At 43.1% G+C, this 24,876-nt stretch overlaps 1 protein-coding gene across 1 annotated transcript in view; it reads right to left on the minus strand.

Annotated features, from left to right (window-relative positions):
* Positions 1-5,430: 5,430 nt before the first annotated feature.
* LOC149285163 (DNA annealing helicase and endonuclease ZRANB3-like) overlaps positions 5,431-24,876 on the minus strand; it is a 50,820-nt gene continuing 31,374 nt past the window's right edge. Inside the window, exons 14-22 of the mRNA XM_089495711.1 lie at positions 19,381-19,865; positions 16,581-16,792; positions 15,941-16,032; positions 14,651-14,752; positions 10,607-10,749; positions 9,534-9,677; positions 7,347-7,731; positions 6,414-6,545; positions 5,431-5,529 (exon numbers count right to left, since the gene is read on the minus strand). Of these exons, the coding sequence (XP_089351837.1) occupies positions 5,431-5,529; positions 6,414-6,545; positions 7,347-7,731; positions 9,534-9,677; positions 10,607-10,749; positions 14,651-14,752; positions 15,941-16,032; positions 16,581-16,792; positions 19,381-19,865 (1,794 nt within the window). The remainder of the gene's footprint in view (positions 5,530-6,413; positions 6,546-7,346; positions 7,732-9,533; positions 9,678-10,606; positions 10,750-14,650; positions 14,753-15,940; positions 16,033-16,580; positions 16,793-19,380; positions 19,866-24,876) is intronic.

The raw sequence follows: 24,876 nt of genomic DNA on the forward strand, positions 1-24,876 counted from the left end.
CCGTTAAATTATAGCTCGATAGCCGACACTAAAACGGCAGTTCCCAGCCTCAAACCGGGGAGCTGAATAACCGATATCGGAAACAGTTTGTAAAGCAAGAAAGTTTTAAGCGAATAAATGTAAATGCGTGTTTGTTTACATCCCTGTAAACCCCGTGTTATTTCACATGCCTGTATCTGTAAAATGATAGTATGCGTGATGCCCCGTGACCCGCTTATGATTTAACCGCTAGCCCCTGGCAGGCTACTGGGAGCTTCTGCAGGGATCAGGGTTGGTTTAAGGGTTTATCGTGATGTACCCTAAATTATTATTATTTGTCAAGGTATTTAATGTTTCTTGATATGCGAGGAAAGTGGCCTGGAAACTGCCCAAAAGGTTCAGAAAAAAATACTAAACAGACCTTCTTTTAAAGGTATTTTAAAGGGGCTGTCCCACTTCGAACGATCTGGTACTGAAAGAAGAAATAAAAAAAAAATAATTGGATTCCCGTTGCAATATATTAATCCTTAAACGAACAATGCAAGCTTGTTAAGGGAACAGACTTACAGCCCATCAGAACCTTTTTAGTAACAAAGGGGTAAAACCAGTCAGTCCTTGAAAAGATTCTGCGACATTGAGGTGTAACAGGGGGGATAATTCTGATGCTTCGGTATAAAACTGCTGCGGCGCTGCAAGAAACAGTGAAATTCATCATCGCTGTGGACCCTACAGCAACAACACTTCACTGAACAAATATATTGACTCTAATCATAATAGAAATATGACTATTTTTCCTTTATCAATACTTTGCATGTTTAGACCAAATCTAGCTTCTTATCGGCTTAATACAGATAATGCTACATTTAAATCAATTTTCAGTCCAGCACAGAATACTTTGTGTAATTATTTTAATGCCACAAAAAATCTCAAATGTTTTTATGACGTTACATTAAAGTGCTTGCAGACGGTTATACCGTTTTGTGCTATATATATATATATATATATATATATATATATATTATATATGTGTGTGTAATACACACACATACATACTCATATGCACACATTCACACACACGCATGTAAATCCAGCGTGGAGTGGGCATCGTATATCATCTCAGGCCCTGGAAAGCTCCAGCATTAACAGTGACCCCCCTGTGGAGTTATCCGAGAATATCAATGGGAACAGAAAAAATATCAATATCCATCTCTGCTCGTTAGCGGCAATGTACGGTGCGATCCTCGCGCTTCTGAAAGCATTTGTACCGCATGTGCGGATTGCATATGGATTGCATATGGTTGTCAAAACGGCAATTAAAGGAAAACCCCCCCAAAACTCAGGTTCTGTGCATTAATTCCTCGTGGGGACGGTTTTTACTTTTTCTAGGACGGGTTTTCCAATCCCAATGAATAACAAAACACAGAAAATATGTTGGAAAGGGTTAAAATGTAATTGCAAATATCTGTCGCTTTCAAGCCATGGTTAAAGGTTAAACCGGCTGCTTCCAATTAGTTGTTTTTTCTTAAATATTCTTATATTGTTCCACTGAATTCTTGTTTCTAGAGACCGCTATATGTTCTGGCCGGATATGTATTCTTTTCCTTCCTTATACATATATGCAAGAATTAAATGTTACCCAAACTATTGACAACGCACTTTACTTAGATGGGGAAGCTGGCATTTTATGGAGTATTTTTGTGGTTTATTAAAAGTGTATCATAAAAGCTCTTTTTTCTTCTTTTTTCTTGACGTATATTAAGTATAAAGTGGAGTAAAAAGGTATCGAGTAATTGCACAAGTTTCAGAATAAGAGCTTAAAATGCTTATGGGACAGAACAACGCTAAAATAAAATGTGTAAAAAAAAAAAACATGCTCAATAAAGTAAGGTTTTTATTTGGAGTGAAGCAACTTATTTTTCATTGTATTCATTGACTATTCCTCTTAAATTAGAAAAAGAAAAGTCCTTCTACAAGCTGCTTCAAATAACCCCAACCAGTGGCACCGGCTGCTTGCAGACAGGTAGGTTTTGGTACTGGATATATGCGCATGGAGAAGCTTTCCCAATGGTGCAGGGGAAAAAAAAGAGGAAAGAGAGAAAACCGAGGAAAGAAAGGAGAGGAAAGAGGAGAGAGCATTTAATAGGCTGTACTCCCTTTAAAATCCCACCTTTTAAAGGGTTGGGTACCAACTTCTTACAGCTCATCACGCTTACACCTTAATTCTCGGTATACGTGGCACAGTAAGAATGCTTGGTTGTTTGATGTGTACACCTTTTGGTTAAAACCTTTTTATTAACCAATTTTGTGAGAAATAAGATATATGTACCTGGAGCTCACTGGGTTTGCCCCGGGCCTTTGGGGATCCACTGCTGTTTAGCAGGTCACCAGGTCCACGTTCCATATATATATATATATATTAGAGTTTAACGGGGTTTTAGTATTTTATATTTGTCATTTTTATTCCCCTTTGAGCAGTTGGCCTGGTTGGGGGTCTCTTCCTTAACCACCCAGAGCCATCTCTCCACCATCAAGGTCACTTCTTGGAGGGAAGCCTCAGGTCAATTGACTTCAGATTCGGGCTCTAATTGTGGGTTTTTGGACCAGAGACCTACTTACAGCCCCCAGATAGAGAAGAAACGAGGGTATATCATCTCCCAAGTGACTACGTCGTACACAATCTGCCCGTATCCGCGATTCAGCTGATGGCAGCATGAACCAGAAATATCATCCTATCCGCCGCGGATGTATCCGTACGTCTCCCCAATGGACAGACGAGTAACGATGCACGTGGTTATTGATGTACGATATTAGATGGACTAATAACTCGACCCTCCTCCCCGGTGAACTTCAGTGATGTTATTTCAGTGCTGGTGACAGATATAACCTTACGGTGTTTGCTGCCATGGAATCAGCTTGGAAATATAGACTTTAAAGCCTGGAATGGTGTTTAAAATCATAATTTCGATCTTTAACACCTTTACTGCCAGGAAGAACGGCGCATACAGTGTGCTTTAAAATAGCTCTAATTATTCTATAAAGACTTTGTTAGAAAGGGTTAATGGGGCTATTAAGGGTTGGCGGATTGTAAGCTCTTTGGGATAAAGTTAGGATCTAAATTGTTTGTAAGAGAAGATGATTGTGGTGATTTACAGAAATTGCAAGATTTTAGAGCAGAAATGTGAATTATAGCTATTTAGAGACTATGTGGTTCATTCATTAACAAGTATGTTGTAGGCAAGTCAAGAGGGAAGCTTTCAGGTCCGCTTTTTAACGGCTGAATTGCCCCTGGGTCATGCAGGGTTAACAGCGTGAAATATAATTTATGATATAGTAAAACCCAATGAATCAGATGGCAAACTACGTTACTCAGATCTGCACTAAACAATCTGATTTTTTTGTTGGCTAGAATGTTGGTTTTATAAGGATTCCATTCTAGGTGAAGTAGGAGGGGCTTAATAATAGCCCTACCCATTTTCAGGCAAGCCCATCTCCTTTTTGCTCAAGCCCCACCCATTTTAACATAGACACAAATAATCTGCCAGCAGATCCCGTCAAGTCTGTCTGTTTCTCCCGCTGTAAAGACTCAAACCTTAATCAGTCGTTGGTCTCGTCTTAGATTCAGGAGCCGTATGTCTATCCCATGCATGTTTAAATCCCCTCATTGTATTAGCCTCTACCACTTCTGCTGGGAGGCTGTTCCACTTATCCACCACCCTCTCTGTAAAGTAAAGGAAAAACGCACCTATGTACAGTTTAAAAGGGAAAGGTATTGTAGTCTTGAGGACTGGAGATGGGGGGAGAGGAAGCGATTCCTAGGTAGTTGCATCTTTTGCCCCACGGTAAAAAAAACAGCCCTGTCTGTAAATATGCTCATTACAGCAGGGAGGGTGTTAAAAAAAATAACTGCAGCGCATAGCAGAAAAAGAAAAAAAGTGTTAAATGTATCGAGTTGATAAAGCAGCGTCACATCACGTTCCAGTTCACAAAACTCAACACCTTGTACATCAGAGACTGAGACGTGGAAAATGATGCCAGAAACAGGTGATTGCCGAGCAGGGGTGTGAACATGCGATTTATACAGAGTGTCAGCTTTAATTGGGAAGGTCGGCTGTATCTCGGCTCAGAACCCCGGGCCGCTTCGTGGAATTAATCACTCCTCGCGCTGGAAACGTCGGGGCGTCTCGGTAGGAATCCGGCTGTTCGAATGGTCAGTCCGCGTTGGATGTCAGAAGCCTAAGACGGCTTCCTCTGCTACTGATGGGATTTATTAACAAAGCGTTAAAACTATAAGCTTTTATGTGTGTCATCAATCCGTTTATTCAATAAAAATGGTATAAATTGCTGTGTTTGTCCTAAGATCCCCAAAGACATTTTTTTTCTACCAGTTCTTTAATATATTTTACGCGTTTTACTGAAGAAATAATAAAAAGAAAAAGGGGCGCTTGCAGGTCTTGGTAATAATTTAGGAATTTATTCCAAAGACACCGAGCAAAAGATAGGCTACCTTATATTCCAAACGATTCTTTGTGGGCCCTTTCAATCTTCCAGGTCTTAGAGGCATAAACCAGATGCTTGCAACAAAGTTTTCCTCTTAAGGTCGAGCCCAGCGATCTCACCCTGAAACTTCTGCCTGGGAGAGGATTCACTGACTCGGTGTAACTACCTTGTTGTTGCCGTGCTCGGTCTTGCCGCAGTGTATGACTTTTCACATTAAACTGTCTTCAGTAACCTCACTGTTAGGGAGCTTGACTGTTCTCACCCAGTTTTATTTTACCCAGATTTTATTTCAAGCTACATATTAAATTGATGATCATTAGAACGTGTTTGGTATAATTGTTTAATCATACAGCTAACTAAATGCCTACAAAACCCCTGTGCAGTATCGAGCTGTCTGTATAGGCGTTATACACAGAACAAAACGAGGTACCATTATGGCTATTTATTCTTAAAATGTACCTTCTGTGTCCGCAGTACATATAATGCCAAGGGAAGCGGGCCGGGGCTTTAACTGAAATAAAATGAAGTAAGGAAATTGCAATTTGCTCGTTTTCTTCTCATTGCAGCCTGGAAACGGCCACAATCGGGGTACAGCCTGGATCTCCGAGAACGATTAATTTAAATCCTGCTGTTCACCAGGAGTACGGCAATGGAGGGTCAGTTAAACCCAAAATATAGTGAGTGAGGGGTTAACGCATTACACCAATTACTTTAGAGCTTTGCTTAAATAAAGCGGGGTCCGGTTAAGGCGGCGCGTTTTCCAATCATTCAACAAGAACAAGAAATGTATTTTATTTGTGACATCGTTACTGTATACAAAAAACATCCAAAAATCTAATCAGCTCTGAGTGCAAAACAGCGGGGATAGCGGACATCGCCTAAAATATTATTTGATTTGGAATTTACAAGGGTAACAGTTCCCAGGCAGCGAACTCGATCCGGAACCGGGATCTTCTAGGCTTTGGAAAAGAATTTCGTGATGTCCGAGCCGTATTTCGAGGCCATGGAAAGCTTCTTTGTTCGATTTCTTTCTTTAGCTTGTTTGGCTGTTCTCTGGAAAGCAGAAATAAAGGCAGGTTTAAGGGTCAAGCTGTGCAGGGAGTAAAAGAACAGCACAAGGACCCGGAGGTGACTACTGTGCCGTCTATTCTGAGTGATACCTGAGTGGGCTGGATCCGAGTGCCTCCTCTTGATACACGCGTGAAGCTGTAGCGTGTAGGGTTAATGTGCCTTCTTACATATTCGCTCGTTTAGTTCTCCTCTCTCTGCTGGGTTCAACAAGGAACCTGGCGATGCTCTGAACTCATCTCTTTGGGGTTACCGAGAGTGTAAGCGAGGCGCAAGGCGGTAAAGGTAGAGCAATCAGCAGGAAGGCGCTCGTCTATTCAATCATGGGATCAGAAATAGACGCCGCTGCTCTGCTTGTACAAAGTCAGATTCTACCCTGACCGCTCCGGAGACGAGAAGCTGTATTATCGGGCGTCCGATATCAATCACAACGGACTATTAAAAACGTCATCAGCCTTCCCAACGCCAGCGGCGGAATCCTGTATCAAACGCACCGAGCTGATGGAACACAGATAGGGACTTGGAGCGCGGACACGGATGTGATCCCCGCTTCAGGTCCTTTTAACTTTAGCTGAGGCACGGCTTTGACACGGGCCCGACTACGAGGCGCCTACGTGCTGCCGGAAACTTACGGGTCACCCTCAGCCACAAAACCCTCCAGACGTTAAAAAATAACGCGTGTGACAATGACATGGAAATCTTTCAAAATATTAACAAGAAACGTAAAAAGGAGTAATGGCTTTTATTATCAGATAATGCAATTAGTTGTTTGCCGTGGAAATAAGGTGCTCAGAGGTTGTGTTGTATTCTAATTATATTTTCTCTAAATAATGTGATCCCCAAAAAATGACAAATGACATAATTCCTACCTCTTTATGACAGACGGTGCACAGAGTCTGCAGGTTGTCCAGCGAGCACTGCCCTCCCCCGCCGTACACGGGTCTGATATGATCCACCTGCCAGAACTGGCCCTCCGTGGGGTTCTTTATCAGCTCGTTCAACTAGGAGAAAGAAGCCACAAATGTGCCGGGGCGTCCAGCTTATTAGTTATAAGGCAGCTCTATAACACGCCGGTTTCATGCTTTATTTCTCTAAACCTCATATAGAATGGAAATAAGGCCACCGAGAGCCGTAACGCTGAGACAGGACTAGCGTATTCACGGCTTCTAGAATTTTACTGCTGGCACCCAAATGCATGCAAAAAAACCCCTTAAATGATTCACTTTGTTAAGTCTTATAGCGAAGGGGTTGGTTACAACTGCGCCGTATAACGCACCAGGCCAGGGATCTATATAATAATAAAAGTGTCGTTTTTACAATTCCTACGTAATCTCAAAAATAACAGTTTGATCCCAGTATCAGTGGATACCAAAAACTGTGAGATAATAAATAATATGTTCCTACTGTACAGCTGCAGCCCCAAAAATGTCTTTCTCCTGCGCCCAATTTAAATGTATTGTGTATTCGCTGGATTATTACCAGTAATGCAGTCTCTCGGGGGCTGCGATGCGGCTTTTCCTGCAGCTTCTGCTGAAGTTTACGTATTTAATGTATATTGTGCGAAGCCCCCACCGAAACGATCTACCCCCTGGGATCGCTCTGGGATTTATTAGCCTCGTGAACGTCAGGTATCGCTCAGTGACCCAGTTTTCTCTTGTTTGGTTTAACGCTTCGCATTTATTCCCTGCCCCTCGTACTCCGCCGGTATCGCCCTTCACTGGTACTGAAGGCATGAAACAGCTGACTCGTAAATGTAAATTAGGGCACGATACGCAAACGGTTGGCAGTTAGCGGTCGCCTACCTGGTCCACCGGAAGCTGCGCCAACCAGGTGCTCTCCAAAAGAGTTTTCCTCCTGGCCGCGGGGGCATCTCTCACACTCAAGTAAAGCTCGTGGGCATTGAGACAGCATTGCTGGCAGACCCCGTGCTCCGTCTCGAAGACCTTCGCCCTCATGTAGCTTTGGCTCGAGCGAATTAAGAACTCGTCCTGGCATTTTTGCGAACAAAACCTGGTATCCCAGTCTGCGGTGAGGGCCGTGGTGGCGCGGTGGCTGCACGACTGCTGGCAGTGAAGGCAGAGAGGGTTCCCGGCGCCGTCTACCGCCTGCAGGTAACCTTTGAACGCGGAGCCGTCGAGCCCATGCGCAGAGAGGCCGGCCGGCTGCGGATCGCCTCCTTCTTCAGGACTAAACGGAAAGACAAAAAGTCATCTTAGAAAGGACAGAGGCACACAACGTTACTTTATTCAATCAGCTACTAAACCGTAGGAACACAAGCAAACGGGTTGGGGAACCTTGTGAAGGATCTGGCAGACAAGGGGTTACACGGACATCTATAAGACATTACGCAAGCATCTTTAACCCCTTGATTTTACATACTGAACTGAAGGCAGGGAGGTAACCAGTTTAGAAGACCTGCGCCTTTTATGTTTTGTGCCGTTGACAAACACGGAATCGTCTTCCCGAGTAGCCACTGATTTTGCCTCCCAGGAATACTCTTTAATAACTGATGTAGGAATTGCCCCCCAAAAAAACCCAAAACATTTTTTTTTTTTTAAGGAGCCTTCGCTCATGGAGTGACCGGACGGCTAGCGATGTATTTATATTTATAATATAGTCATCCCCGGGTAGCGAGATGGATATGGGTGGAGCCGAGAGACTGTTGCTAGGCAACAATGATAGAAGAGAGCAGCTTCTTCGCAGGGGTGACGGCCGATCTATAAAAGCCGTAACCTCGGAATATATTCTTTTGCATGAAACCAGCGTGAGGCTTTAGATTCCACTACGAGGGCTAAACGGAAAATGTGACAGGCGGCAAAAGGTTTACGCGCCGCGGGGGTCTCTGCGGAACGAGCGCAAGCTCCTATTACACACTCTAACCCTAACCTAGGGGCAGCCGGACCTCCCAGAGAGACGTCTAAAGCTGGGATTGAAATGAAACGTATCGTACGGCCATTAACAGTCTTCTCAATCGCTGCCGGGAAGAATAGGCGTCAGATGCTCTCCCTGCGGCTCCCAGCTTTTAAATGGCTCGGGCAATCAGGGATTAAACTCCGAGAAGGACAAACCTTTGCCATATTGTTAAAGGATGTCTGTGATGCCAAAGCCCGCTCAGTTTCCCCCAATATACAATGTCACAGCCACACGCGTGATACACGACATACACGGATACGTGACAGCGGGGGAACATGTAATTACGACTATTTTCACGACAATGTTTGTAAAGTTGGCTCCTCTGAGAAACGCCGTGCGAGCCGCCAGCTGCCGGGTATAATATTTGGGGATATAATGACACAGATTTGCCCGTACCGTCCCTTTAAACGCTCGTCTTCTGCTTCTCCTAGCTGCGGCGGCAGCGGAGAGATGATGTTTGGGGACGCTGAATTCCCGCTGACATTTGCCGGTCACTAACAACGCTGCAGCTAACAACCCCGGGGGGAGCAATATTATTCATTTAAAGGAGGTGAAGTCATCCCTCCCGCTCGACCAAACAGAACGGCGTCCGGCGTCCCCTTCACAGCCCTGTAACGCGGGGGGCTTTATGCTCAGAAAGGGGGTGGCTGCTGCGATTTAGTTTGAAACTTCTGCGAATAATGGTTTCTGTGAACCTCCTTTTCCCTGCTATACCCGAGGCGGCATTAATTCCACATTAATAAGGCGTGTGTGTGGTTTTTATGATGTGTTACTGTCCCTTTAAACAGGAGCCACATGTTGAGCCGACACAACCTGTGTAATCATTTCATGACCCGGATATTAGAATATATTCTATATATATATATATATATATAAGCTTTAAAAAATGTGTAACAAACATCCAGCGTAACGATCGATGCCGTTTGTGTATTTAAAATAAATAAATAAATATATATATTTTCCAAAAAAGGCTTGAGTGTTCCTATTTCTCGTAAATACATTTTTTACACGGAAAAGGATGAAAAGCGCCGCTGTGTCGGTAAATCACTGCAATCGTGACGGTCCGCGGCACTTACATGGCAGGGGTTCCCGACACTCTACTTAACGACACCTTTTCCTTGACGGACGACGTGGATTCCCTGCTGATTATCCGCACGCTTCCCCCGCCGCTCTGAACTTTGCTTAATGAAGCGACCGCCACATCTTCTTTGGTCAGGTACCTGGGAAGCCAATTCGATCAAACAATTATATGTATATATCACGCAAGTCATTAAAGCGAGCCGCGCTCCGATATCCGCTCCATCCCCGCTCGGAGCAGCCGCTCTATTTAACTCTATTTACCTGTTATTGGGGAATCTTTTCAGGTTATCGCCTGAAGGGAGGGTTGAGGGCCGTGTGGGGGGCCGACGAGGGCAAAACCAGAGCTCAGACTAAGCCAAGTAATCCAAACTGTTATAGAAAACACGTTCTATAACATACCCTGCCTTTGATAATAGGGGGGCCGAGGGGCAGATAGAGACATTGCAGACCATTTGGCGTGTAAACCATGCGTAGCGCAGGCAATTAGGTCCCAGCGACACTTATTGGGAGATCCAGAACTTTGGACCTGAGTTCGGACCTTTACCTGGACCATTCTATAGACATAAATTGGGAAAGAAATTTGACCGGGACCCCCCCCCCCCCCCAAGGGTTTGCCCTGAGCCTCGGGTCTTGGGGGGAATTGGCACAATTCTCAGGGTCGTCCAGCCCTGGGCTGATCTCTTCTATGGAATATATAGGATATATATATATATATATATATATACATATACATATATACATATACACACACACTGTGCCAGAAAAGGGGGCACCGATCCAAACGCTATATCCGTACGGATAAAAGGAATAAAACATTCAGCAGAACTGGAACTCGCAGGTATTTAAAAAAGAATAATAATAATAATAATAATAATAAAATATTTGTATATAAAGAACATGTTCCCGCGAGGCAGGCAATTTGTTCTTCGGCAGTTGGCTTAATCCGGGCCGCACAATAAGGTTCATTTTGTCTGCGTGTGGAAGCGCGTGGGGTGCTGATTACAGCGGCTCGCAGCGCATGTTCTGCTTTCCCAGGTGAGACGGGGGGGGGGGGGGGTTATAATCGGACCTCTTAGTGCTGCTGTGTGCCGGCTGCTGCTTTGAGAGGTTTTCCAGGGCCAGGACGGGGCTTCTGAATATTAGACCGCTTTTCCGGATAATCCTCTGCTTCATGGCCGTCAGGCTGTTCCACTCTCTCACAAACCGTAAAATCTAACGGAAAAGAGAGAAAAGGGTTAGAATACCCCGCCGTAAAAAAACAGGCGCCCCCCACTTCCCCCCATACAGATTGATGGGTTTTAGATGCCCCCTTTAGGGAAAATCTAATCCATATCAAAAGAAATGCATTTTAACAAACTACTGTACACGCTTTCCAAATGCCTTTTTTAAGCTTTTAAAGGAAGAAGTTCAGGACTTTGGATAACAAAACAAACTTCAATTAAAAGGAAAAATCGTGGCTCATCGCAAATATGTTTTAAAGAATATTGTGGTTTTCATACATTGTTACAGAGCTGCACGCTGGTTTCTGATGTGTTCTGGCCGTTACCTAAACCCATTCTAGTAGACACACTAAAAACATAGAATGGCTCAGTCTTAATCACTCAGAGGGACCCTGTGACTTATGAAAGTCTAAGGAAGAAAGGACTTCATTATAGATGCAGGAGCTCATTAGCATAGCCATAAAGCATCGGCTCAGTGTGGTGCTTCGGCAGGGAGAGCCAAACGGAATATCTCCGCCTGTCTGCCGGCTGACCCCGTTACTGTATAAAGCTCAGCGGATAATATTTATTGTTCCTACGGAGGGATTGGTGACGTCCACATAAAATTCTGCCTCCTTCATTAAACATTAATATAATCGGCAATCTATCATAGACACGTGATCTGTGTCTTTAAATGTTCAAATAACCCCGAGGACAGCAGGGAGGGCTGAAGAAATCGGAATGGAAGCCGCAGCCTGAAGACCGCCTCGTTACCATGAGCACGGAAATCTAAAATAGAATCTCCTGGCATTCAGCGGGGACAAGAAACGATACCAGATTAGATAAATCTGCGTTTAAGTCGTTAATACACATTTCGGGGATATATATCGGAGCCCCGTTCCTTTCAGACGCCCCGACGTGCGGCCAATTAACACGGGCTAAGAATATCAGTTTCCTATGTGTCGGTTTTGCATTTTAACACATTTCTCTCTCTTTGCTTTTATTCCTTTTTTTAATACCCCGCGCCCCGCTGCTATTACCCCATTCCACGCGGTACTCGCTTACATGTGCTCTGTTATCATGTTACACGGCTAATCACACACGCCTGCTACATACAATCCGAACAACGCACCAAATGTCTATAATATTAATTATTATATAGCAATATTATTATATATAAATATATAATAATATCCATGTATATAATAGTATTATAATAATAATTATATTATTATTATATAAATTAGCCCCACGGAAAGCTAAATCTTTGGATGACGTTGGTGCTTTTTTATTGGGCCAACATGGAAACAAGGTGTAAATTTACATAAATTTTAACCCCAAAAGGTTGTGACAACCCCAAGTGATATCCGCTGGCAAACAAGGGGTAGGGGTATTAGCCGGTCAATACCCGCGGGATGGGGGTGAAGAGTTTCAGGGGCCGGATATCTGATGTTAATAACCCTATACATTACGAGGGGCACATCCAGGATCCATGCTGGCGAATCTAGTTGGCGTTAATTTATTCATTTTATAAAAACACATCTGAGCCATTTGTAGGATTCGTTTAAATGACCATAATCGCCGTCATGCGGGGCGGTGATTTGTCCGAAGAGCTGACGCCCCCATTACTGGAACAGGTTTAACTTCCCAGCTCAGGTATAACCTGTTCACCTATAACATTCAACAGAAAAAAACTACATTAAACATTATACAAACATATAAACCTAAATATATATAGATATAAATCATACACAACACTGAGAGGTGCAAGGACGCCATCACAATCCTGCTTTAACCCTTAAAATGCCATGGGTGGGTGTGTTTAAAAATCTGCCAAGAATTAGAGATGTGGTAGAAGACAAAAAGCCCGGATCATTGACTTTCCGGCATGAAAGGGGTTAATAGATTTCGCAACGTATTCGTTTTCTGCGGCCTCCGCTGATATGCACCGAGCCGGCTGGCGAAGGGTTAAGCTGAAAGGCATATTAATGAGTTATCACAGTCGGTAATCTGTAAATGAGGAAGAGAAGTAATAAGGCGCCGGGCGGCGTTCGCTTCCACGGGAACGTGAAGGTGTCGGAATATCACGTTTATTTTGGGCGAAGCAGACGTTAGCAGCACTTGTCTGAATTTACTGCAATCGCACGCCCCGTAAAAATATATATATATATCCAACACTTCGTCTATATATAGGGTGATTGGTGCGCGTGGTTATATATTCCGTCTCTGCTCCAACCCACGGCTGCAATTCTAAGGTCAATCATCTGGGGGGGTATTGGTAGGGTGACCCCATTAATTACCCCCAAAATACATTATACGCAGTACACAAGCTACGTGAAGCAGACTGTCCCCCTTACAAATTGGACCCATTCTGCCCCATCTATCGCATGTTTACATTCCCTCACTGTGTTAATCTCTACCACTTCTGCTGGGAGGCTGTTCCACTGATTACCACCCTCTCTGTAAATTCCCTGACTATACTTGCCTCTAACTGCATAGAAACAAAGCACGACATCATAGCACTCTCTTACAGATCAGAAAATAAATGTAACATGCGCTATATATATATTTATATATAGAGATAGTAGAAGTATCTCCGTAGCATTTGGTGATAGGCGGCCGTTTCATAAGCTCGTATCTCCGCAGTAAGACACGGCAGGGATTGCAGATAGCGAAGTATAATTATAGCCCCGGAAGGCTGACATATGCAGCGGGGAAGTTACTGGACGGGCTATTAAGGAATAACATCCTGGGATTCGTTTCGGGCGACATTATTATTAGGACCGGGGGCCGAGGCGGATTTATGAAGGACGGATCACGTCAATCTCATTCACTCGCTTTACATGAAGCCAGGCCACTGCAATAGCCACTGATGTGATATGATGATACACGGGAGGAAGCCTCATGTACTAAGCGAGAAAAACCTTATATTTCCCAGAAAACCGGCTAAAGGACACCGAGAACGGCTATTAACTGAACGCCGACATTTATTTTAAAAGCAACAGAGAAAGAAAGGATCATTTTCTGCACATTCCACCATTCCTTCACCCTATAAACACGCTATGAGAACCCCTCTCCCTCCAGTGTTACACATTATAGAAGCGGTTTTTTTTGTTTTTTTTTTAAAAAAATGTTGTTTACATTTTAGGAGGTAAAAAGTGTTTTGATGGTAATAGAAATCACCTCTCAAAATGGAAACAATTTACAAAAAAAATGGAGGGGGGGAGCGCAGCAGCCCGTGGAACTTGGGGGTATTATAAAGAGTCGCTTCTGTGATCAGATTCTAATAAAGATTTATCCGAATGGAAGAATTCAGCCCAAGGTAACCTTCTTAAACTGTCCTGACCTCTGTTACCTAGGTCCGGGTGACCAGGTCCAGACCCTCTTTTTCTCCCCAAATCCGTCTGCATAATTCTGGGCTCTCAGAGTAATTCATCAAAAGGTCGAAGCCACTGCGCGCCCCCCCCCCCCGGAACATCCTCTCCCCGTTCCGCCTATCAGAGGACAGGGTGCGTGTGGAGGCTCCGCCCTTTTTGCGGAAGTGCTCCGGGAGGCGTGGTTAACGGAGCCGATACCCCCGAGAAGAGGATGAAGTAAGAAGAACAAGATGAGGCGAGAGAAGAAGCGGAGCTGCAGAAAACGAATGAATATCTGACTTGTGACAAAAAAAAAGACCTATGGGCCCCGTAACACCTGGGCTGCTGGGATTTACTGAAATATTTGGTGCAACCCAATCCCTTAAAACACATCGATGTTTAGAACGATTTTAACACGCGGGAAGTAATAGGTTTGCAACTCAATTAAAAACCCCCGTAATTCGGCTGCAGGTGTCAGAAGGCATTTCCAATTTATACGGAAACAGATAAAACGCACGGCGCTGCTCATCGAGCTCCTCCAGAAATGAGTTTTCTTACCAATAACCTGTTTGGTTTCTGCTGCATCGCTTCGGGTAAATCATCCCAGTTTCCCAATACGATATCCAAAGGAATGAAATTACGGTTCAACGGCTCCCCGTCCTAGAAGGAAAAAGCCGAGTTCAGAACGCGACGCGGATTATAATCGGTTCAGGAGCACGAAGACCTCTTCAGTGCCGATTTCATTTAATATTATTGTTTAAAAAAATAAATAAATACATTGTCTTGATCTACGCACCAGGTAATCCATTGGAGCTTAAGTACCACTGAAAAAATACAAGGTCCTTTTAAGATTATTGAACATGACCGCCGGACGGTTAATTGTCCTGCGCTTTGCCCGTGTTATATGCTGGGCTGTTGCTATAATCTTAATGCCACCCGAAGAAAGAACCCGCCGTCTCTTTAAAGAGACACTCCAGCCTCCGTGTACTGTGATAGCTGAGTGGTCCCTTTAACTTTTCCCAGCATGCCCAACGGGGGGGGGGGGGTGTTCTGCAGAATCCCTCTATACGCATTTGCCCCTTTTCCAAGCAGCCAATCGATGTTGGCGTTCCGCAGCAGCTTTTCCATACGTTATTTTATTACGTTTGTTATGACTTTTAAAAAACATTTTAAAGAATACGCATTAAACTACTCACAGAGTACCTTAATACACATCCTGCTATGGTGAGGCTGCCGGAGACATTAAACTGTCCCTTTGAGATTCTACGACCAAAACAGTACAGATAACAAAGTCCTATTAAGGGACAACCGCTGCCTAACAGTATACAGCGTAACAGTATCCGCCGCTTCGTACGCGCTGCAGCAGATTAAAAGCAACGGCTGCCTAAACGGCTTCCATGATTTTATTTATGGAATAAAACCCGAATGCGTTACGGTGCCTTATGGAGGGTTTCTACAAGTCGGCACTCTGCCTCTCCTCTGCCCCGACACGCACCTGCGTAGCGGTTCTCTGTGCCAAAGGCACTACGGGGGGCCGCTAGGTTCATTTCTCGAACTATACGCAGGCAGAAAATGGGATTGTGAAAAAAAAAAACCCATCTAGGATGCAGAAAACGAGACAAAATCTCCAAATTTCAGCAATTACAAAAAAAAATGGTTTCTTTTTAAGATACACCCGGGATAAAAGAAGCTGTCGTGGCAATTTTAGCCTTAATTTTAGGCACATTTTAAATTTCAGCCTTTTTTATGGCACATAAATAGTATGTATAAGGGATACAATAAGCGTTCGTATTCTGCATGTTCTCTTCCGGTCCTTAATATGTGACAGTATATTCATTTTGTACATACCTTGCCATATAAATAGATTCTATCGGTATGTCTGCTGGCACAGAACAGCAATCCATCGCACGCCGGGGAACAAGCGGCGTTCTCACAATGATCTGCAAACACAGGAACGAGGACACGGAGTATAAAACTCTGCTATAGGGGAGAGGGATTAAAACGGAGAGGAGATACGATGGCGGGACGGAGACTTTGCATATAAGTGTAAACATCTACTCTTGCTGTTTTAATTGTGTACTGTGCAGGGCCATTAATTAACCATTAACTTTCCCTGCAAAATGGGCAAATAATGCATAGGTAAGATGGTGATGTGAATTTAACTATCCATTATACAGGGCCAGCTTAGCCCCTTTTTTACAGAGTATACTTGCGGTGGGATGGAAGGGAAGGAATACAGGTTGTTGAAGAAACCACATTTCTGGAATAAGAATAAATAATAATCAAAGCAGAAGTTGCCATTTCAAAAAAGGAATCATGTTGTGAGAAGAAAAGTAATAAAAAGGTTAATTAAGCTGAATATTGTATTGTAATATTACAATTATTGTATTGTAAGCAAATCTCTAGCCAATGGAGATAGAGAGTCATCGATTGACCAATGGAAAGGTTATTCACGGCGGTCAGAAAGGACGTGAGCGTCGCCCATTACCTGGTCCATCAGCACCTGAGCTCTGCGTTGGGTGGGCTTCTACGCTTTTGTTTTCCGCATTTACTAAACGGTCCCCCCGTAAACCGCAAGCAGGAGATGTGGCGGCCCCCCGCTGAGGGCTCTCAATGAGCTCATTATCCACATCATTCTTCTTTTGATTTTCTTTCTCATCCTGAAGGCTGTCTCCAGCGTTCCTGTTCTCGGAGCCTGTCCTCGGAGAAAGCAGGGGGTGAAGAAAGCCGTCAGCAAAAAGGGAAATGGGAAATTTTAAGCCATGTTAAGAAAACACAGTAAGCAGCGTTTTGTTGGGAGAAAACCTATTTGCATGTAAATATTACAATTCTAACCCCCACCAGAATATACAAAAAGGAACAGCGACTATAAAGAGATACGGGGGGCTTAAAACCCGGAGCCATTAAACTGTCCAGAAGAAGCATTATTACACAACGTTTATTAATAGAGCGCTGCGGAGTCTGCGGGCGCTATTACCAGGGAACAAATTATGTGTTTTTGGCATCTCCTATATATTAAGTATTGCATTATATTTGCTCATATATCAATTTACCGGAGTATTTTTTGTTTTTTTTGTATATGCCTTGTTTGTTTAAGTAAAAAAAAAAAAATACAAATAAAAATTGACACATATTGATAACTAATAGCACAGAAGGAGAAGAGAGTCTTGCTCCTGGAAGCTTACACTCTATTATTACTTACCGTACAAATTATTCAGACACCTTATTAGTGCCGTCCAATCATGGTCCTAGAGAGGTTAAGTACAACTCCCAGAATCCTCTGTCACCATATGGGCAGTGGGGTAATGGATGCGCTAGTAAAATACCCGAACTCATTATTAACCAGGTGGACTCCATGTTCTACTGCCTTGAGATGAACAGCAGAATGCCTCGGTCTTAATGACCAAAAGGGACTCCGTGACTAATGAAAGTCTATGGGGGAAAGGACTTCATCAGCTCTGTCATAAAGTGTGAACTCAGTGTGGGGCTTGAGCAGGGAAAGTGACCCAATTTATTGCATGGCCCATTTAGCCGTATCTAAAACATCAAACCACATCTCATCCAACTTAAAGCTTCTCACCCACCAGTAACAAAATTATGAATTTTGTTTTGTTTTTTTTAAATTTAACTTCCGCCGAGAAAATCTCTCAACTTTTGGAGACATTTAAACTTTCGTGATATTCAGCAAAAACTTCAGCTCATGATCCGTGATACCTGGCAGGTAGCTAGCATGTAATGCACACGCAGCATCATTAGCCTGTGAAAGAACTAAAAATCTATAATTTCATTGCCCTTTTGATCAGAAATCTCCAGAACGGGAAAGAAACCAGCGGGGCTATGAGCGTTAGGCTTATTTGCTGCCATGGAAACAGGACATGCGTTTCTGCCCAACGAATTCGGATCCTGCTGACATTAATCGGAAATGTCCATTTGTGCCAGCATAATGCCATGCCATATGAGCTTGGAACATACGTTTTTGACAGAAATTGGCACCTTTCACTTTCGCAGGAGACACATTCACAGACTCACGATCAGGTGGTGTTTCTGTCGCCCCGTGTAGGCATTTTAAATATGCATAACCTCATTCGCGTTCCTTCATTTCGGTTTTATTTTTTTTTTTTTTTTTTTTTTTTTTAAATGCATTCACTGTTAAAGATATTATGAAATATTTTTATTGAATGAAATGTACCAGAAATCTGATCGCTGTACAGATGTAATTGTATCAGCTCCCTGAAGCTATATAATTAGCAACAATAAACCCCTAGAATTATGGTTTGCTAAAGCTCAGGGTGTCATTAGTGCAGATATAGGAATAGGGGTATTTTGTTCTGCATAATGTACTGGAGAAAAAAAAAAACCATCTGCGGATGCGCATGGAATGCAATCGCATTTTATCAAGGTTTTCCTATAACCCACAACTGCGTTGGGGCGGACAATGTATTTCCCCTATAACTCAATTCACATATAGGGGACATAAAGCCGGTAGGAGCCAAGGGTAAATCAGGTCGCCATTAAAATTCAAAGCTTTGAGAATTGCCCCAGGTCTTGCTTTTACTCCTTAATTTTTGTGTGAGATCTTTAAAAGAATACAAAGGGGGCATCAACGTATCTTTTAAATTAATGAAACCTATACATTTTGTTCACAATAAGTAATTATTTTGATATTTAAATTAAAATAATCTATTTTAACCCCAGCTGAGTGGCAAAAGGTGGCAGAACTAGCTTAATACTTTGCTTTCCTGATAGTCGCTCTCCAGCTCTTTACAACAAATGATGTCTGAATCGGCTGCAATTACAAAATTGCCTACAAAGGGGAGCAATAACCCTGCAGATCCCTCGAAGGGGGTGTTTAGAACAGCACATTAGTTTAATCTCAAGAGATAATATTACATCGATTGGGGAACGTGCGCCGTAATGCACGCCGTATAAAAGAACAGGTCCGTTAGGAACACAACGTAGAGACAGAAGTAGAGTTTTAGGATCAGTGTGTGGTGTTCTACTTCTATTTTATCTCGGTTTATCTTTATTTGCGACCCGGGTTTAAAAGGGTGGAACAATTTCCAATCTAGTAAGGGATAGAAGTCTTGAGTCACATACAATCATGTTTCCAGGATTGTAACCACTAAAGAAACATAATACACAATGTAAGCAAAGCAGAAACATAACATACAATGTAACCAAAGCAGAAATGTAACATACAATGTAACCAAAGCAGACCCCCCCCCCCACCATGCATTATTAAATAACTATTTTAAAGATCATTTTACCTTTAAGAAATCCCGCTTTACTTACATGTGTTGTCTCTGGGGCTCTCACAGATCTCGCAGTAAGGAAGCAGGGAACTGTTGGTGTAGGTGCACAATGCGCAGTCCCATTGCTTTTCCACCCGGGGAGGTCTTTGAGGAGTGAGCGAAGTACCTTCAGAAAGACCGCGAGCCTTTGGCGTGGAGAACAAGGCAGACGCTTTTCCGCTCCAAGACCTCCTCTTACGCGAGTTGGCGTTTTTGGGGGTCTGCGCCGCTGTGGGACGGAAGCGCTTGGTTTGTTGCTCAAAGTTGTCATCTGTGAAAAGCGCGTCGACGTCTATGACCTCATTGTCCCCCACAGAGCCATCCTTATCCAACGTGACCACTTCTTGGGCTGCTCCTTCCGTCTGCTCTTCTTCCTCGACACACGTTGTCTCTTCATCGTTCTCAACTCTTTTGCGTTTCTTCTCTCCGTCGGGTTTGGGTGAAAAGAAGGAACGGATATCATGCTGTTTTTCTTTTTCAAACTGAGGGAAGAAAAAGAAACAAACGTCTTAGATGAAGAACAGAGCTGGGCTAATATGTACATGAAAAGCTGCCATTAAAGGCACCTGGTTTAAGAGGTGCTACTAGTTCGGGATATATTTAATACTCTTATTCTGGCCAACAGGTAGTGAGGTCCAACTCCTTACCCTATACAGACTTCTGATCATCCTGGGCCATAACTACCCTGGGGCAAGAGGGGCAAAGTCCCTGCATCTCCTTGTGCTTCTCATTGCTTCTGGAAGCGGATGAAACATCAGCACGTGGTGCGACTTCTTACTTCGCCAAGATCCCTACTTACTGCTCTGCTTTTAGTCCTTACCTGGTCCATCTGGCCAGAATTCCATATGTTTTACCAAAAATGTATATGTTGTAGAACACTTGGAAATACGCTTATTTTCTGTAGAACCCCGTTGATTCTTCTTCGATTCTATGAGCATTATTTAAAGCTGCTGACCACATGGAATTCCGACACATGCGTAAAAGACGTCTACACTTTTCCTAGTAAAGCAACATGGCCCTGGTAGGAAATCTATACTATAAAATGTACACATTTCTTAGCAAACAACTGCAAATTTATCATAAATAATTCAACTGACTAATTAACCCCCCAAAAAGCATTACAGAACAATTAGATTACTTATGAATTATCCACATCTGGCTCAAAGTGTTTGGCAGATGGCTTGTTGGACAGCGATACACGTTTATTTACAAGCGCCAGGTACCCAAACACCGGTCAATGCTGGGACCTTACTGCGCAGGCACCGTTCGGATAGGGATGCGAGTCCCGGCGTACAGCCGATGCGCTCGCTGCTTTATTACCATAAGACTTGGCACGTGCATAGCTGCTGCGCTAGTTGTTTTAGTCAATTAACACCACCCCGCTTAAAATACGTAGCATAGATTTTTTCCCTAATTGCTAGCGAGCCGGCTATTAAAGCGCTCAACAGGCAGACAGCGGTAAAAGGAGCTGCTGGCTTAGCTTTTTGTTACGATGAACGCTGCCGCTGCGTATATCTTGGCTACAGGACCTTGGACAGCAAATCGCAGATCACCAGCAGGACCGTCAGGGCGTCTGCAAATGATTTGAGTTACTGCGGGAGACGTAATCATTTTATCGCAGGGGAGGCCGGGGACAAACAGCAGCGATCCTTCGGTTCTAGAAGTCACTCGCACGGAACGCTATTTAGGTGGGACGGTTTTCTAAGGCCGGTGGGCTTCCCACGCAGAGGTCTGTTGCTTTTGATGGCCGCGTACCAGAGGCAGGCAGGAGATTTAATTGGGGCAGCTCCGGAGAACAGTGTTTTACACACAGCACGGCGCGGGGCAATTAGTCTCTCCCACTCTTGGCTGCTGATAAAGCCCCACCACGCGGGTCATAGGATAGGGAGCCGTGTTCCGGCCGATTCACAAATACATGACGTATTCAGCAGAGGAATGACAGGTGAAAAAGAAAATAAATGGTCTAAAACGGTAACGATCGTGGAAATCGTGAGAGCAGGAAGATGGCCGCTACCATGGCATTCACATAAGGGGCACCTATACTGTATAATACTTTTATCTGCGAAGAACTGTAGGATTTGTAAAATTCATACATCCCTGTTAAGGCATTAGAGAATTTTAATTAAAAGGGTTCCGACGGCGTTAGCGGGACTTTCGCTGTCCCTTTAATCATCTTTCAGCTTTGAGTCTGAGTGAACTGTGAAAGTCAGATGTATCTTGAATGTGAATATTTGGCATCAAATTGCCGATTCTGGAGCTGTAGGGATGTCAAATTAGGATTAAGCAAAGAAAAACACAAAGCAGAGAGATATCAGAACCGTGAAGAATTCCGCCCAAGACGCATCTTTCTGTGTCAAAACTGATCTCTCCGCTAGCGGCCTGTTATCACTCCTGTAACTCCGAGCCGTCGGATCAAAATAAATTCATTCCAAATAAGGCCCGCAAACGGGTGTGTTGCATACCAAAGCGGGCATCAGAAAACCTTCAAACCCGCGATTACAGGAGAGAGAGAGAGAGGACTGAATAAATCAACGGAATAAAAAACGACCTTCAAATATTCGCATCAAACATTCTTTGCCGTTTGACGCCGTGCGGTCTTTCAAACAAAGAAGGATGCGTGAAGACGTATGGCCTTTTTCTACGGTCCCGGAACCGTCCGCTGCCGGAGAACAGCTATTTCTGATTTTTATAATATGTCGTTAATTGCGAAGGAATTGGGAAATTACAGACGGCGAGGATAGAAGAAAATGTATCAAGTTAACCAAATGAAGCCGTTCCCCGGGAAAATATGATTATAAACAGAGTGGAGCCAACTGGTTCCTCCAGGAAAATTAAAAGAGACGCTCCAGTCATCATATGCATGCTGCGCGGCCCCTCGTTCGTCCTCTTAGGAAATGCATGGAGGATTCTGCAGAATCCCCCCCATTGTGCATTTGCCCCTTTCCCCACCGTCCAGCAGATATGTTATATATATATATATATATATATATGGACCTCCAGCACCGGCTCGGTGAGCACTGTGGGGGTCTCAGACCCCGCGATCATGCTAGCCAATCGGTGGCAAGAACCGCAGAGGAGGAGAGCAGCTGAAGCGCTGCAGCTTCTACTTTAGGTGTTTTCTTTTTCAGAAGCATGGATATTAAAGTACTCACAGGTGGTTAAGGCTTACTCACAGCAGTACTTTAATGTATCCCTAAAACAGTCCCCACTACACACAGAGCAAATCCACACCGTCCCAAGGCTGTGGTCACTACACATAAAAATAACCACACTACATGCTGGAAAAAATATGTTTTTTCCAACCCATTATAATAGGATTCAATAAGCAGCAAAGATTCCAAGCTTCACAACAAACTTGTTATTTTTATATCTCAGCTCATCGGCTAAAAAAACCCCCCAAACTTGGATCCCTGCCGCAGCGCCTCCTGGAAGCGAGGGAGTTTGGGGACAATCGAATTTGTGTCTTTAAAACGTCTGGATAGAGAATACCCAGGGAAGAGAAAACCGTTAAACGGCTCGATACGACGGCTAGCCGTATTCTGGGGTGTTTCAGCTGTTATTTTATTTGCTTCTCGTGTGTGAAGCAGTGCCGTGGTGTCTCTTTCATGGCACTTTTCTTGTTTTAATTCACGTATTAGAAAAAAAAAATCCCAAATTAGCTCTGTTTGCCGGAAACATGACTTTTTAATACATATTTTTTTCCTGCTAAATCACGGCCATCATTTTGTTTCAAACAGGGTAATATTTTAGCCCGCAGTTCACTTTCTGGTCATTGATATATTAAGTTTGTATTGTGATTCATTCTTAACGATAAGAAGCCAAGAGGAAGAAATAATGAAGTTAAAACCTGTTATTCTGTTTTATTTAATATGGCCAAATATTTCAAAATATTAACTTTTTTTTGGGGGGGGGGGTAACAGTACCGGGGTGACCCAAGGCAGGTGGCGCCACATCCACCCACCTGTGTAGCTGAGGAGCACCCAACATTCAATTGAACCTAAATACGGAAAAAGCACTTATATTATTGGCTTCTCTTGTCCTTGGACACAAGCGTTATTGTGTATGAGGTCACAAGAGGCCACATCCCATGACGAGACCCCCGTGCAGAGGGTGCAAGGTGGGCAGATGGCGTTCGGCTCATAGAGTGGTCATGTTTTCTAGGCTGATTGTGAGTTTAAAAGGCAGATATAAATGTTACCGTTTATTACTGCTTGCTTTATTTTTTATTAAATACAATGTATTACAGTAAACAATTGTATTATCATATCACCTGGAAGTAACAAAATAAAAAAAAAGTTACTGCCGCAGTGCAGTATAATATTTAATTTTTTTTTGTTTTAAAGTAATTTATTCATTTTATCTATTTTTTTTTTTACATACTATTGATTTATATTGATGTTTCTCTTGTTGTATAGCAGTTGACATAAACCTATTAACATCATCATTAACTTTCATAACAAATACATTTATTTGTTACGTCCCAAAAGGATTTTTGGCCAAAGAGGGGGGTCGTTTTTTGTTTAGGGGGCGTGGTTAGAGGCATGGGTGGGACTTTTCCCAAGACTTTTTAAGGACTTTAAGAGTTATTTATGTAACTAAAAGGCACGTAGAAGAATAATGAATTTTCCTTACATCATTTAATCTAAAATTATATTTCTGTTCACATAATTGCTGTACACTACTGCGATACACTAGAAAAGAGGATCACCTGGGGAGGAAAAAAAAAAAAAGGATTTGGGTATCAAAGAGGGACTTGTCCTTACTAAACCCGGCATTGTTAAGCAATGATAAATAGCGTGATAAACAAGCCTCGGTTGAAATACTGCATTGTAAAACAATTAAGCGATCGTGCACTAGACAATTTTTATACAAGCTCTCTGTAGACATGGGACATATATAGATACGCTTTACACCACGCTGCTCGGACACGTTGTCATGGTTACTGTTTGCTTCATTCTTGCACCGTGCTGGCAGCCGCTCTATTGAGTTAATTACTTGGGTTATTACTTCTATCACTCCTGGGTGACATCTATCTTATACATTGGATGGGTCATTAAAACTTAAATTATCTGTGAATCCCTAAAATAAATGTCTTTTTTTTTTTCTCTTCTCTCGGAATGATCCCGATTCTGCTTGTTTCTCAGTGGTTTGTGTAGCGTTACCTTATACTAATATGTTCAGATTACCTGTATTCATGGCACGGATCCTGTGACCTGGATAACGGAAGGCAGGATCACTTCCAGACCCTGTGGCTATAAAGTCTGCGACCAGGAACTGCCGAGGCTTCCTCTTGAGTTACAAGTATCACAGACAGTAACAAGGATGTACTCTAGATTGTAAGCTCACAAGCTATCTTTACCTAATGTGTCGGTTCGTCTTAGTCCGTCAGTTCTACTCTTTGAATGTATAGAATGTAAGAAGCTCTGCGGAAATTGTTGGTGCCACATAAATAATAATAATAATAAATAATGATACCCTATATTTATTTTTATA

Source organism: Sceloporus occidentalis, unplaced genomic scaffold (genome assembly GCF_023333645.1).
Source record: "Sceloporus occidentalis isolate IW3139 unplaced genomic scaffold, rSceOcc1.0.p SCAF_83, whole genome shotgun sequence".
In the NCBI taxonomy this organism is placed as follows: Eukaryota; Metazoa; Chordata; class Lepidosauria; order Squamata; family Phrynosomatidae; genus Sceloporus; species Sceloporus occidentalis.